Below are 15,232 nucleotides of genomic sequence, written 5' to 3' on the forward strand. Positions count from 1 at the left end.
GCCGGTGTGGTTTAATATAATAGTTGTTTAGCTGCTGTACATGTACCTGCAGGGTGGAGTTACTTTCCTTTAATCTGGCGCCATCTAGTGTCAAAAAAACCAAAGAGGAAGAAAATAAACCATTCCAAACTAATAAGAATAACAATAAATATAGCCGCAAGTGGCAATGATCGGCCCTCGCCACGCCGCCGCCACACCGCCGCCACGCCGCAAGAGGAGGGGGCGCTAACGCGCCCCAATTGTCCTTTTATTACGCCTACTGCTGAATCTGTGACGCTGTCACATCTTCTCCCCTTTGTTTTACCATCAAAAAGCTATTTTATTTTGAATTCTTGGCAAAATGTGCGGCCATGACTCTTTGAATGAAAATGTGGATAACTTTTGATGGTCCACCCCTGAAGATGAGTCTCACCAAATTTCAGGTTAATAGGGCTGACGCCCTGGGAGGAGTTTGTGAAAGTCTAAAGTGTAAACATGTTCTGGCGATTTCCCCATTGGAATAACATGAAAGGTTTCGGTCATCGTTACGGCAACGCCATAACAATTATGACATGGGTCTCATTGACTTTTTTGATGGGGATGCTAAAATTGAGTTGTGTGTCAAATTTCATATAATTTTGCAAAACTAAACATTTAACCTCCATATAAAATCTGTAGGGGGCGCTGTGGCGCCAAATGAATTTATTTCACTTCAAGTAGGTTTAGGGCAAAGAGTTTAACAACTGATTCTAATTTGACGCAATTCGGACTTTATCTGTGCAAACGGCAGAAAATTTAAATATGGGAGATTTCTGAAATTCTAGCTAAAGTTTGCGGCTTCGCCGCACAGAGACCGTGAGAGGTATCAATGTAATTTGGATAACTTTTGATGTCCCACTCCTCAGTAGCATTTTCACCAAATTTCAGCTTTTTAGGGCCAACGCCCTGGGAGGAGTTCGTAAAAGTACGACGTTTGGAAAAACTCCGAAGTCATGTTTAGCCATTTTTGAAGCAATATGGCCGACATTTGGTTGGGCAGACGGCGTTGCCGTAATAATATTTTTTACTTCTCTTGTCACCATCTACCTCGGCGCCAAATTTCATGATTCTACGATCAGATTTTTTTTGGGTCATTTCCCATCTCTCAATGCATTTTTGGTACATTTGGGGGCGCTGACGCGCCAATTTTTTTTATTTTAGAAAAGGGAAATAGCCAGAATGTAGAGAGGCACGATTTTTAGAGGTGTGCAAATTTTTGTGACTTTTCGTCAATGTTCACTGGGTGAAAAATAGGGGGGTTGGTCCCGAGAAGAAGAAGAAAGAATAATATTCCGATGAGAAAACAATGTTTCCCATTTTTCAAATATCATAAACTATACATTTTCGGAAAGCGCTCGCGCTTTCCTACCTCATGGTGTGGGTCCCTGGTCACTGACGGGTACTTTCGTTAATTTTGAGTGGGCTCCGCCCACTTTGTGTTTTTGGCCCTCTATACAGTAATAATGTTCAATTTTTGCATTACATGCTTATATGCACGGAACATGCAAGAGATGGGGAACGTATTCGTGAGCTACTTAGCGCAAATGAGTGCTTTATATGGGGATGACGACTGCTTCGCGGTCGTCATCTCAATGTAAAGTGCTCGTTTAGTGCGCACTTTTGCACGGGCTTCGCCCGTTTACAACGGTAATGTTCCATTTTCCTACTACTAATTAGTATGCACGGGGCGTGCATGAGTGAAGGAGTGCGTTAGTGAGTGTTTGGAAGTGGGCGAGCGCTTTGCGCTCGATTTCGTGCGCACTACGTGCGCACTTTCGCAGCCGTGCTTCGCACGGCCTTACGAGATTAATAGGCCTCTTGCCAGCTTGTGGCGCTCGGGCCTAACAATAACAATCACAGACCGAATTAAAAAGTGAGTTGATGAAACACGAAAAGAAACATTTAGATGAATTTGATGGGGTAGAAGGTATGTTGTCACTTGATTTGGCTTGATGATCTATTTTGGGGGTTGTGAAATAGCACAAGATGTTTTCATGTAGATGTAACAGATGGTTCTTTACTCCTGCTGACAGCCAATCCCTCTATCACTGTACTCATAATAATCTTCCCTTTTGATGACAGAACACTGAAACTAAAACACACAAACACTTATTTGTATTATGTTTTTATTCAAGGGGTTCTTCTTTTGCAGATGGTTCAGTGTGTCACCTCCTACAAACAAAAACAAAAAGAACGGTAAGTAAAGCATGTGCAAAGCATTTTAACTGCTGCAGCATCGTAAGTACTGCTGTATCAAACCAACTCAAGTAGAAGACCCATTTGACTTGCATTGCATTGCATTTTTAGGACAGTTTGATAAGGTATCCAGAAGCAAATATAGCGTTTCATACACTTTTAAGGTTTGTTTTCATCGCAGAACATAAGATAAGATAAAATAATCCTTTATTGTCCACACATGGGGACATTTTGGTGTTACAACGCAGTAGATACAGGGGAAAACGACAGATAACTTATAGGAAGTCTAAAAAAAAAAAAACACTCTTAATAAATAACTCTTTTCTTAATAACTCTTATATAACAAAACAAAAAAACTCTTATTAACAAAACTCCTCTCATATCTTAATAGAGAATGGAGGAAAATAAATAAATAAAATTAAAAAGATAAAGATGAAAAATAAAATAATAATAAAATAAGGTAAATGATAATAAAATAAAGTAAAGTAAAACTAGCTAGCTTAAGACTAAATAATACTAATACTAATGGTAAGTAAACACTCTTATTCACATCAGTTATATGCACATGAATATGGCCTTAATTGCTTGTGAGTACGACAGTAATTGCACATGAATATGACGGTATTGCACATGGTTAAGTCAGTATTGCACATGAATATGACGGTATTGCACATGGTAAAGTCAGTATTGCACATAAATATGACGGTATTGCACATGGTTAAGTCAGTATTGCACATAAATATGACGGTATTGCACATGGTTAAGTCAGTATTGCACATGAATATGACGGTATTGCACATGGTTAAGTCAGTATTGCACATAAATATGACGGTATTGCACATGGTTAAGTCAGTATTGCACATGAATATGACGGTATTGCACATGGTTAAGTCAGTCAAGTGGAAGCACTTACCCCAAAATGCTCCCAAGTCTGGATCTCACTGTAGAAAGTGTCTCCAGGACACGCCGTGCCCGCCACGACCTGCCTGTGGCCCTGCAGGACAAACTGGTCCACAAGACGACCCCCCCGCACAGCGCAGGAGGCCAACTTATCCCGCACCAGCTCCATGGAGTCCGCAGAGGGGAGGGCGCGTGAGTAGTCACCTATAAAGGACACGCCATAGCCAATGGAGTTGTGTCCGAGAGTGTGCGCTCCCTGCCAGTGCCAGCCACGCCCTTCATAGATGTAACCATCAGAACCAGCAACAAAACTGCCAAAACAGAAGGAGGGATTCTCTTCAATATTGTAAGACAACTATTTTGGCTCAATCGATTTATTGTCTTAATAATTTCATTAACGTTACATATATGTGTCCACATTGGAAGCAAACATCAAATGAAATACTGTGTTTATATACTGATATATTGTAGTCACAGGAATATTTTAAATTCAAGTTGTTTATGTTTTTCAACAGAAAGCAAGAGGATTAAACCTGAGCCTAAAACCCAAAGTGCTCTTTCATATCCTGAGTCTTGAGTTATTGACAGCCAGTGGAGGAAAGTAACACAGTACTGTACTTAAGTAGCTGTACTTTTTGTTTTTTTTACAGGGGATACATTTGGCCTCTATAAGATGAGATAAGATAAGATATTCCTTTATTGTCCACACATGGGGAAATGTCATTGTTGTAATGCAGTAGATACAGAGGAAAAGGACAGATAACTTATAGGAAGTTTAAAAAACACTCTTAATAGAAGAACTCTTATAAACAAAACAACTCTCATAAACAAACACTCTTATTAACAAAACTCCCGTAGACAGAACCTCTCATATCTTAATAGGGAATGGAGGGGGGGAAATTCAAATAAAAATAAAATAAAAATAGCTAGCATAACACAAAATAAAACTACTAATAATGGTAAAGTAAACACTCTTATTTACATCAGTTATATGCAAATAAGAGCGTATACTTTACCATTATTATTATTCTTATTATTATAAGTAAACACTCTTATTTGCATATAACTAATATAACTGTTATTTCACTTAATTTAAGAGCAGATACAGGTACTTTTCTATGTATTTTCAGCACATTCATGGTGACATTCTGCCTAAAGGTTTGGCGTTCACCAGCCTTGAGCAAACAAAACCATACTTATACATAAAATTCACCATGGAAAGTAAGAAATTAATTCAAATTGCTGATGTAGACTAAAGATTAGCACAATTCTAAAGAAAATCACTGTGTTTAACGCTTTAATTTTTTACTTTTTATTCTTTATGTAAATCTTTAAAGGGAAACTTTTATCTATCACGTGCTACTTCAGTCATCTTTTTGATCTTGTAACTGTAACAAAAGGGAGTACACACTGGTGACAGTATCCCAGGGTCAGGTGATGGTTCTGTTTTGTTTTTACTGTGTCACCTGTATCCGATGTCGTCCCAGCCGCGGTCGTCCTGGTGGAAGCGCTGCATGGACCTCATGTCTGCGGAGCACTGCTGGAAGGTGAGGCAGGGCTGGCTCGGTGTCGCCGTGTGGTGGATGTACAGGAACCTGAGAGGCAGAGTCAGGTTGGTGGGCGTGCCCTTGTACGGCTTTGCACCCCACATGCAGCGCGGGACGATGGGAGGGCAGTCTGCAACAACACATTGTCAAGTGAGGCACCAGTGACATGCAAGATTATTATTGTGTTGTGTCCAGAAGGGGGGAAAATACCTTAGTTTAATTTGGGATTGGATTGTCATTATTCATGTATTCATGTATGGCTCACAATAATGATAATGTAATAGTGATCAATACATCAATACATTGCAAAAATGAAATGTAAAAAAATATTTTTAATGTAAAATAGTAGTAAGTTATGTGTTCTACACCTGTACAAAGTAAAAGCAGAGTTTAGCCTGAGGCCTGGTTAAGCATTAGTGGGTGTGACACAGATAAGGGCCGAGCATATTTCATTTGTTTGTTTTCCTTTTGTGATTAGCTCAATTATAAGCTATTTTCATCAGTTAAAAATGACTCCACTGACAGTCCCACAGGGATTATTCAAGTCAATGTCGAAATCCATAATTATCAGTACATTGTTCTGTACCAAGTGCAGGTTCCATAGCTGTACTTTTTAACAACAGCTCAATTGATCAATTCATTTTCCATAATTGTATCTATAATAAGTATTAAAGTTTGGGTTACAATTTCCAAACTATTCCATCTAATCTAGTGCCAGGCTTCTTTACAATGATTTGCTCAAATTAATACCACAAAGTGGAGCCACAAGCCTATTTCTATTACAAACATTCATGGGTTTCAGAATGATGAGAAATTGGGATTGTTTCTTTAGAGATTCATAATTGAAGACAAAATATTATATCTTTTGAATTTGGAGAAGTCCTTAAAATGTTGAAAATAACAGGAAGTTGAAATCCATGAATAAAGAGATTGTTCTGGTTATGCACCGACTGCATAGAATTACAGGGAAATATAAAACCTAAAAGAAGGATATTCTTAAGGAAAATATTCTTAGTGTAAATGGAATATGTACATTTGTATAATTATGGCCGCTCTACCCCAAATCTTACCTGTGTATTTTTGCACTAACTCTTTCACCCTGTTGCTAAAGGCAGCCATCATCTGCTTCTTCTCCTTCAGCCTGACGACCCTCTGCCCTTTCATCCTTCTGCGCATTTCAACCACAGCCACCGCCTCCATCCTCAGAACGCCCAGGCTACTCTCCGAGCTCTCCATCAGCGGCTTGAAGTTCTCTCTGCGGCGCCGGCTGATGATGCGAGGCGCTGCGTCCAAACCTCGGTGATCCAGCTGGTGGCCATAGTACAGTGTCAACAACGCACTCAGCTTAAGAAGTGGAGATTTGACCGCTTCACGGGCCAAGATGACGCCGTCCATTCCCCCATTGATCTGGGCGGCGGTGAGTAAACTCGGTCTGTGTGCGAGAGTGAATGTTTGAGGGCTGGCAGGGTCGTCCCAGCAACCGTCAGGGCCCAGATCTTCATTTTGGGGGGACTTTTTTGTTAAAAGAGTGCTCGGATGGCGACTTGGAACGTCCCACCTGAGTCTCCGGAGAAAGCCAGCTTCTATGCCGAGGAGAAGAGGGCGGAGCGCCACCGTGGTGCCGTCTCCTGTCAACACCACGCCACGTTCTTGATTGTTGGCGGCGATGTGGTAGTGGAGAGCGGGGATCAGGTCTGTAGACACGTTGAAGTGGGGAGAGGAAGCAGGTGGAGGTCTCCCGAGGTAGTGCTGGATGAAGGGGTCAGTGAGGCCGGATGCGCCGCGGAGGGCCTTCAGTAAATGTACAGGCTTCAGATCAGGATGTCCGTCCTCTAGCTCTTTCAAGGCCTCGATGAAGTCAGTCATGTGCCAAGAAGAAGCTGAAAACAAAGCAAGAAAATATAAATACAAATACAAACTGTACCATTGTCACACATGTTTGTATCAGACCAACGAACCCAAACCTTTCATTATTTGAGATTTCTTAACAAATGAGCTGAGAATCTTCTTTGTAATGTTAACATTTCATTCATACTCGATTTAGATACCAAGGAATAGGAATACCTCTCCTTGAACCGACACCTTAACGTGGTGGAGGGGTTTGAGTGCCCGAATGATCCCGGGAGCTATGTTGTCGGGGGCTTCATGCCCCTGGTAGGGTCTCCCAAGGCAAACAGGTCCTAGGTGACGGGTCAGACAAAGATCGGTTCAGAAGCCTCTTATGATGACAACAAGAACAAGGCAGTTTACGTCGCCCGGATCGGCATCACCGGGGCCCCATCCTGGAGCCAGGCCTGGGATGGGTGCTCCATGGCGAGCGCCTGGTGGCCGGGTCTTACCCCACGGGGCCCGGCCGGGCACAGCCCGAAAGAGCGACGTGGGGCCGCCCTCCCGTGGGCCCACCCTCCCGTGGGCCCACCACCCGCAGGAGGATCCATAAGGGGCCGGTGCAGAGAGATCTGGGCGGCAGTCGACGGCAGGGGCCTCGGCGACCAGATCTCCAGACACAGAGACTAACTCTGGGGACATGGAATGTCACCTCGCTGGGGGGGAAAGAGCCTGAGCTTGTGCGGGAGGTTGAGCGATACCGACTAGATATAGTCGGCCTCACCTCCACGCACAGTTTGGGCTCTGGAACCCATCTCCTCGAGAGGGGCTGGACGCTCCACTTCTCTGGTGTTGCCCGCGGGGAGAGGCGGCGGGCTGGTGTGGGCTTGCTTATAGCCCCTCAGCTCAGCTGCCACGTGTTGGAGTTTACCCCGGTGAACGAGAGGGTCGCGTCCCTCCGCCTTCAGGTGGGGGACAGGTCTCTCACTGTTGCGGCGGCCTGCGGGCCGAACAGCAGTGCAGAGTACCCGGCCTTCTTGGAGTCCTTGGGAGGGGTACTGGACAGTGCACCGACCGGGGACTCCGTTGTTCTACTGAGGGACTTCAACGCCCACGTGGGCAATGACAGTGACACCTGGAGAGGGCTGATCGGGAAGAACGGCTTCCCCGATCTGAACCCGAGCGGTGTTCAGTTATTGGACTTCTGTGCTAGCCACGGATTGTCCATGACGAACACCATGTTCAAGCACAAGGGTGTCCATCAGTGCACATGGCACCAGGACACCCTAGGCCGGAGGTCAATGATCGACTTTGTTGTCGTGTCATCAGACCTCCGGCCGCGTGTCTTGGACACTCGGGTGAAGAGAGGGGCAGAGTTGTCAACCGATCACCACCTGGTGGTGAGTCGGATCCGCTGGCGGAGGAGGAAGCCGGACAGACTTGGCAGACCCAAGCGCATTGTGAGGGTCTGTTGGGAACGTCTAGTGGAGCCCTCTGTCAGTAGGGTATTCAACTCGCACCTCCGGGAGAGCTTCTCCCATGTCCCAGGGGAGGTTGGGGACATTGAGTCCGAGTGGACCATGTTCTCCGCCTCCATTGTTGATGCGGCTGCTCGGAGTTGTGGTCGCAAGGTCTCCGGTGCCTGTCGTGGCGGCAACCCCCGAACCCGGTGGTGGACACCGGAAGTAAGGGATGCCGTCAGACTGAAGAAGGAGCCTATCAGGCCACTCTGGTTGTAGGTCTCCGGAGGTCATCGACGGGTATCGGCAGGCCAAGCGAGCCGCGGCTCGTGCTGTCGCAAAGGCAAAAACCCGGGCCTGGGAGGAGTTCGGGGAGGCCATGGAGGAGGACTATCGGTCGGCACCAAAGAAATTCTGGCAAACCGTCCGGCGCCTCAGGAGGGGGAAGCAGTGTCTCACCAACACCGTTTACGGTGCGGGTGGAGACCTGCTGACCTCGACTGGGGATGTCGTCGGACGGTGGAAGGAATACTTTGAGGATCTCCTTAATCCCTCAGTCACGTCTTCCGAAGAGGAAGTAGAGACCGGGGACTCAGAGGCTGGCTCATCCATCACCCAAGCTGAAGTCACTGAGGTTGTTCGCAAACTCCTCGGTGGCAGGGCTCCGGGGGTGGATGAGATCCGCCCTGAGTACCTAAAGTATCTGGATGTTGTAGGACTGTCTTGGTTGACACGTCTCTGCAACATCGCGTGGCGTTCGGGGACCGTGCCTCTGGACTGGCAGACCGGGGTGGTGGTCCCTCTGTTCAAGAAGGGGGACCGGAGGGTGTGTTCCAACTACAGAAGGATCACACTCCTCAGCCTCCCCGGTAAGGTTTATTCCAAGGTACTGGAGAAGAGAATCCGACCGATAGTCAAACCTCGAATTCAGGAGGAGCAGAGTGGTTTTCGTCCAGTTCGTGGAACACTGGACCAGCTCTATACCCTCCATCGGGTGCTCGAGGGCTCATGGGAGTTTTCCCAACCAGTCCACATGTGCTTTGTGGATCTGGAGAAGGCTTTCGACCGTGTCCCTCGGGGTGTCCTTTGGGGGGTGCTCCGGGAGTACGGGGTCCGGGGCCCTTTGCTCAGGGCTGTCCGGTCCCTGTATGACTGGAGCAGGAGCTGTGTTCGCATTGCCGGCAGTAAGTCAGACCTGTTCCCAGTGCATGTTGGACTCCGCCAGGGCTGCCCTTTGTCACCGGTTCTGTTCATAATTTTTATGGACAGAATTTCTAGGCGCAGTAAGGGGTCGGAGGGTGTCCGGTTTGGGGACCACAGGATTCCATCTCTGCTGTTTGCAGACGATGTTGTCCTGATGGCTCCATCAAACCCGGACCTGCAACATGCACTGGGACGGTTTGCAGCCGAGTGTGAAGCGGCTGGGATGAGAATCAGCACCTCCAAATCCGAGGCCATGGTTCTCGACCGGAAAAAGGTGGCTTGCCCTCTCCAGGTGGGTGGGGGGGTCTTTGCCCCAAGTGGAGGAGTTCAAGTATCTCGGGGTCTTGTTCACGAGTGAGGGAAGGATGGAGCGTGAGATCGACAGGCGGATCGGTGCAGCGGCTGCAGTGATGCAGTCGCTGCATTGAACCGTTGTGGTAAAGAGGGAGCTGAGCCGAAAGGCAAAGCTCTCTATTTACCGGTCGGTCTACGTTCTGACCTCACCTATGGTCATGAGCTTTGGGTAGTGACCGAAAGAACAAGATCGCGGATACAAGCGGTCGAAATGAGTTTCCTCCGCCGTGTGGCTGGGCGCTCCCTTAGAGATAAGGTGAGGAGCTCGGCCACACGGGGGGAGCTCGGAGTAGAGCCGCTGCTCCTCCACGTCGAGAGGAGCCAGCTGAGGTGGCTCGGGCATCTGTTCCGGATGCCTCCTGGGCGCCTCCCTCGGGAGGTGTTTCAGGCATGTCCCACCGGGAAGAGGCCCCGGGGAAGACCCAGGACACGCTGGAGAGACTATGTCTCTCGGCTGGCCTGGGAACGCCTCGGGATCCCCCCGGAGGAGTTAGAGGAAGTGTCTGGGGAGAGGAAGTCTGGGAGTCCCTGCTCAGACTGCTGCCCCCGCGACCCGGCCCCGGATAAAGCGGCAGAAGATGGATGGATGGATGGATGGATGGAATAGGAATAATTTCCCTCTCAAAATGATAGTACTTTCTTTTTGTTTCCATGTGGTTTTATACTAGTTCTAATAAAGCCGAAGATCATTCAAGTATTGATTATTCATTTGATTTTTGATACTTTTAACAACCCTACTTTGTACAGGGACAGAAACTGTGTAATGTATAAAGCACTCCCTGAGGCTCGATATCACACGGGGTTCGGCTGCACGGATAAGGATTTTTTTACTTTTGAAATGAGTCATACATATGCTATTGTTATCAACCCATAATCACAGCACAATTACACCACCATTAATTTTGCAAATTTGATTAAAACACACAAAACTATAGTATCTACCGCTGTATATTGAGATTATGGTTAATTCATTATTCTGACAAATTCATGGGGTAGAGTGGGTGAGAGCAAAGTCTGCTTTTACTGTAGTGTTGGACAAGAAATGTGTTACTTTGTCTCTTATTCCTTTCATTGAGCAGTTATTTTTTGTTACAATTTCATATATTATCATCAAAACAAAGGAAAATGGCATTCAATAAAAAATGTATGACAATAAACAAGACAAATATTTAGTCAGTGCCATAAGAGAACATTCTAAAACATTTAATAGGACTTTTATATGGATTCTGCCTGGACTTTTAAATGCATTTAATCTTTTTGACTTTTTTTCCTAAGTCCAAAGTTACAAATCACATTTTTAGTTAAATTAACTTATTTAGAATCTGATGTTCCTCTGCGCAGAGCCTGTTTCCACTCATATTTAGACTAAATCAGACCAAAACTACAGAGGATCAGCATCACACAGAGTCCAGACGATTGTTTGTGCTCCAAAGGGTTCAGAAACGGCTTCAGTTTGATTTCACTCTGGTGTTTTAGGAAAAATAGGCCCTCTTGATTAGAAAGAAAATCAAAACGCTTTATCCCTCCAAAGTCAGAACACTGCTCCAAACAAAATGCTTTTAACGCCACAGGAAAGGAAAGAAAATTAACAACACCCGAGCGTCAACAAATGATAAAGTAAATACAATTAGAGTTAAGGGTTTGATCTGGATCGTTGCTGAGAGAAAACAAAACATTACAAATATATTCTTCTTACCGTCTGTGCCTAAAACGAACAAGACGCCGACAAGCACCAAGACACATCTCCAGTGGTGTTCCATCCTGCAGCTTCTACCCCGGAATAACCTCAGTGTCAGAACGCTGCTGTGCGACTGTCATATATAAAGCATTCCTGTGCCACCGGCTGCTTACGCAACGGGGAAATAATCAGCCCATAAGCAAACTGCAAATAAGCAATCTGGGAAACTAGCACCTGCAATTGGGGCAACGTTGTTCGTCCCATTTGACGGTTTGTCGATGCAAATGTGTGTTCCGATGTTGTTACTGGAATCTGGAATCACTGGGAACTGTGTAAATTGATGGTTGTCCTCTGTTTGGCAATGTGCTAATGTCCTAATGTCCATTCCCATGTCATTTGGAAACTCCAACAAGATTGACTCAAGCGTGCTGAGGTTGCACAAACCCGGCGGTGGAGAGACTCTTCAAGTAACTGTCTTTACTCGAAAAAATAACTGTTCGGGTAAAGTACATGTATTTAAGTGTTTTAAATGTGCTATCTGATCTAAATGTGCTACGTGATCTTGATGAAGAATTGTGCTGAGTGGACAAATCTGCTACACATTTATTTCTGTCTTTTATAATATTCTTATAAAAAATCCTTAACATACTTTTTTAAAATTCTGGAACTGCACCGTCTACAATAATATTACATAGTGCAAAAACATATAATAAATGCTAGTCTATCAATTTACTGTATTTTTTCCCTCTTTCCAATAAATGTGTGAGCAGTTATCAGAAAATGTAATAAGAGCAGTGTTGCTAAGGAACATGTGGCATACAAAACAGGATGTTAAGAAAAATGCAAAATAAGGCCCAAAGAAAAATGCAAAATAAGGTCTAATCTGGGATGTACACAGCAGAGGTCAGGCATAAATCTGTCAGTCTGCTGAGCTGAAAAGAGGAAGGTGCGGATACAGTTCCCATCATACACGTGGATTCCACAATTAACAATGTAAAATACTATTGAAGTACATTTAGCAGATCTTATATTAGAAACCAAAATAAAAAAATATGATGTGAACGACCTACAGCTGGTCAAATGATGAAAAGACTTTTATTCAAGCAACCAATCAACCAATTTTCACCAAGATTAGAAAAGTACTTAACGCCCCAGCTTGTCCAGCAGATGGCGCTAGAGCTAAATAATATTAATTAGAAGAAGAAACGGGAACCTGCTGCTGCATGAAACTGTCAACAAATCATCAAGGTATGTGATTAAAAATAGCACAATCATGTAATAAATTCATGTGCAAGTTAAACATGTTATAATTCGTCTCTTTAAAAGATGTTTGTGTCAAAAATCCCGCTGCTGTTGGTTTAAAGCAGCTATCTGTTGTGTCTATGCTAAATGCTAACGCTACTTCCGTCTCTCAGGTTTACACTACAGAATAAAAAGCGAAGTTCAGCGAAAGAAAATATAAATGATTTTTTAAAATAAATGCTTAATCTTACTTCCAAATCGCATCGACAGACAGTGATAGGCAAGATACATCCGTTTATAAAATTAATGAAATCAACTTAGTTATTCCCAGGAGTGCCCCACTTTGGATCCTGAATGTTTATAATCTGGTATAACCCTCAGAATATCATAAAGCACGACAGAGTTAATGATATTATTGGTAAATGATAATCATACATGTTCGTGATATAACAGACTTTTACAATATTTGTTTATTTTAATTATGATAGATATATTGCATTTTTGATTAAGCCCAAAATCATGGAAAAGTTTTATTGGACTCTTACAGAAATGTTGACCCACGATAGTTTTTCATCTCATCTACAGATATTTTACATACTTTATATTTTGTGAAGCTCAAATACCATTTGAAGGCTAGAAAATAAAATGTTTTCCCCCCATCCATTTTTATATAAACGCCAAGTAACCTTTCTAAACTAGAAATTAAAATTGTTGCTTGTGTTTAGTTTTAAAATTATTAAATAGATCTGATACTGAATAGTCTTTAAAGATGTGTTATTTCCTACGTGATATTGTTTCCAGACGCCCAGGATGCCTCGCCACTATAACCGAAACTACTAGGAATTAACTTGAACATTTAATTGAACTACTTTAATGTGTGTAGTGTTTTTTTAAACTGTGTAACGTTGCCTTTTCCAGATCAAAATGGACAGCCGCTTCACTAAAGGAAAGTCCAGCATCCTGGAGCGGCCGCTGACCCGTCCCAAGACAGAAGTGGGCGTGAGTGCGTTCGCCCTGCTCTTCTCCGAGATGGTGCAGTATTGTCAGAGCCGCGTGTACTCGGTCACGGAGCTGCAGTCCCGGCTCTCGGACATGGGCCAGAGTGTGGGGGCCAGTCTGCTGGACGTCCTGGTGCTCAGGGAGAAGAACGGCAAGAGGGAGACCAAAGTGCTCAACATGCTGCTGTTCATCAAGGTGCACACTATAGGTTCTAAATGTCCTAGAATTATATATAAAGAACAGGGGTCTACAGGTAGAGGTCAGAAATACGATCATGGCATGTAGATAGACTTGTGAATGTTGTGTATATTGTTTTAAAACATATATATGTATAAAGTAGAGCAAATGAAAAATATAAATGAAAAAACATGGTGTTTATAAGTGATATTTCTGTACTTTTGTGATTCATTTTACAGACATTTCACATTTGTTTGACGTTTAAAGACCCATTTTTGTTGGCTTGACATTATCATCAACTCAATCAAAACGTTTCTTACAGACTAGTAATCCAAAATTAAAGACAAACAACGGTTAATATCGTCTACATATTATTACTGGAATACATATATAGAGATTTTTATTATAAATACTAATCAATATTGCCCACCCCCACCTACCAGTCGATTCACTGTCTAAGAAGTTGATATTTTCTTGTTGTTGTTGGTGATTGGGTCCACAAAAACAGCAATAAATCAATCTTCTAAACCAACAAGCTTACTTCCGAGTTTGAATAATACCACCACTTGTTATTCTATCAAAATTATACATTTCACCTGTCACAATAGCAACATTTTAAGTGCGATATATTGGTGCAACAAAATATCACAATATACGAAAATATTTAAACTTCATTATGCCACTGACACAAAAAGTATCAGAATCGGAGAAAACCCTTTTCTAAATGTACAACATCTTTGAAAAACATTAATAAAAGTTATTTATTGGACTCTCGACGGTCAGATTTTACTGTACTACAAAGATAAAGTAACTAAAATATTAAGCTAATTGAGGTAAATCATTGTGACTGGCTTAATTTCACCAGTCTATTATTGTGTCGGGACCATAATTTGTGGAAATTATTTGGACAAACGCGGATCCCTCTTGACATAATTGACCGATGTTCTCCTGGCTCCTCACGACAGCCTCTTTATCTTCCTTCAGGTTAACGTGTGGAAATCCCTGTTTGGAAAAGAGGCCGATAAGCTGGAGCAAGCCAATGACGACGACAAGACTTATTACATTATAGAGAAGGATCCTCTGATTAACGCCTACATATCCGTGCCCAAGGAGAACAGCAGCCTCAACTGTGCCTCCTTCACCGCCGGAATTTTGGAGGCCATCCTCACACACAGCGGTTTCCCTGCCAAAGTCACTGCTCACTGGCACAAAGGCACCACGCTTATGATCAAGTTCAACGAGTCGGTCATCGCCAGGGACAAGGCGCTGGATGGCAGATGATCAAATTGAGTTAACTCTGCAAATGGACTCACTTACAGGTTTATTTATTGTAATTTGTGGTTTGTTTTATCACAAAATGTCCGCTATTGGAGTTTGTGACTGCGTTATAAGTATTGCATTATCCATGGGTTTCAAAAGGAGGAGACATTAGGGATAGGGATGGACAATTTCAAACTAAATGTTATGTCTGTTGAATGGGAAACAGATGCAGGGGCCAATGTACAGCAAGTAATGAACATAAAGGTATAGCTTCTGAACATTCTTCCTTTTTATTGGTTTAATCATGAAACAAAGTGTTACAATATTTCCTTGTTTGATGTGTAGGTTACAGTTATTTGTTGTTGTTATTA

The 15,232-nt window shown here is 43.6% G+C and overlaps 2 protein-coding genes across 3 annotated transcripts; one reads left to right on the forward strand and one right to left on the reverse strand.

Annotated features, from left to right (window-relative positions):
- Window positions 1-2,127: 2,127 nt before the first annotated feature.
- pglyrp6 (peptidoglycan recognition protein 6) lies at window positions 2,128-11,295 on the reverse strand. Of its 2 annotated transcripts, XM_072443649.1 has the most exons (5): window positions 11,202-11,295; window positions 5,732-6,541; window positions 4,581-4,791; window positions 3,128-3,425; window positions 2,128-2,190 (listed from the first exon to the last, which is right to left on the reverse strand). In XM_072443649.1, exons 1-5 carry the CDS (start codon window positions 11,263-11,265, stop codon window positions 2,176-2,178), a joined length of 1,398 nt encoding a protein of 465 aa, XP_072299750.1. In that variant the 5' UTR covers window positions 11,266-11,295; the 3' UTR covers window positions 2,128-2,175. The 2 variants fall into 2 exon arrangements, with proteins under 2 accessions (XP_072299750.1, XP_072299749.1); XM_072443648.1 differs by lacking the exon at window positions 2,128-2,190 and having other exon boundaries at window positions 3,110-3,425.
- A 1,063-nt stretch (window positions 11,296-12,358) lies between these two features.
- On the forward strand, window positions 12,359-15,130 carry LOC140358655 (trafficking protein particle complex subunit 5-like). The gene is made up of 3 exons (XM_072443650.1): window positions 12,359-12,431; window positions 13,344-13,619; window positions 14,586-15,130. Exons 2-3 carry the CDS (start codon window positions 13,350-13,352, stop codon window positions 14,880-14,882), a joined length of 567 nt encoding a protein of 188 aa, XP_072299751.1. The 5' UTR covers window positions 12,359-12,431; window positions 13,344-13,349; the 3' UTR covers window positions 14,883-15,130.
- The last annotated feature ends 102 nt before the right edge of the window (window positions 15,131-15,232 follow it).

This window comes from Eucyclogobius newberryi, unplaced genomic scaffold (genome assembly GCF_026437365.1).
Source record: "Eucyclogobius newberryi isolate DKJ021-1_F unplaced genomic scaffold, fEucNew1.0.hap1 SCAF_13, whole genome shotgun sequence".
Classification (NCBI taxonomy): Eukaryota; Metazoa; Chordata; class Actinopteri; order Gobiiformes; family Gobiidae; genus Eucyclogobius; species Eucyclogobius newberryi.

Coding starts and splice junctions, on each gene's coding strand:
- LOC140358655 (XM_072443650.1), top strand. CDS start 13,350: ATGGACAGCCGCTTCACTAAAGGAAAGTCCAGCATCCTGGAGCGGCCG. Junction 13,620..14,585: donor ACATGCTGCTGTTCATCAAG/GTGCACACTATA, acceptor ATCTTCCTTCAG/GTTAACGTGTGGAAATCCCT.
- pglyrp6 (XM_072443648.1), bottom strand. CDS start 11,265: ATGGAACACCACTGGAGATGTGTCTTGGTGCTTGTCGGCGTCTTGTTC. Junction 4,792..5,731: donor GTTAGTGCAAAAATACACAG/GTAAGATTTGGG, acceptor GTGTTGTTGCAG/ACTGCCCTCCCATCGTCCCG. Junction 3,426..4,580: donor TGGGACGACATCGGATACAG/GTGACACAGTAA, acceptor CTGTTTTGGCAG/TTTTGTTGCTGGTTCTGATG.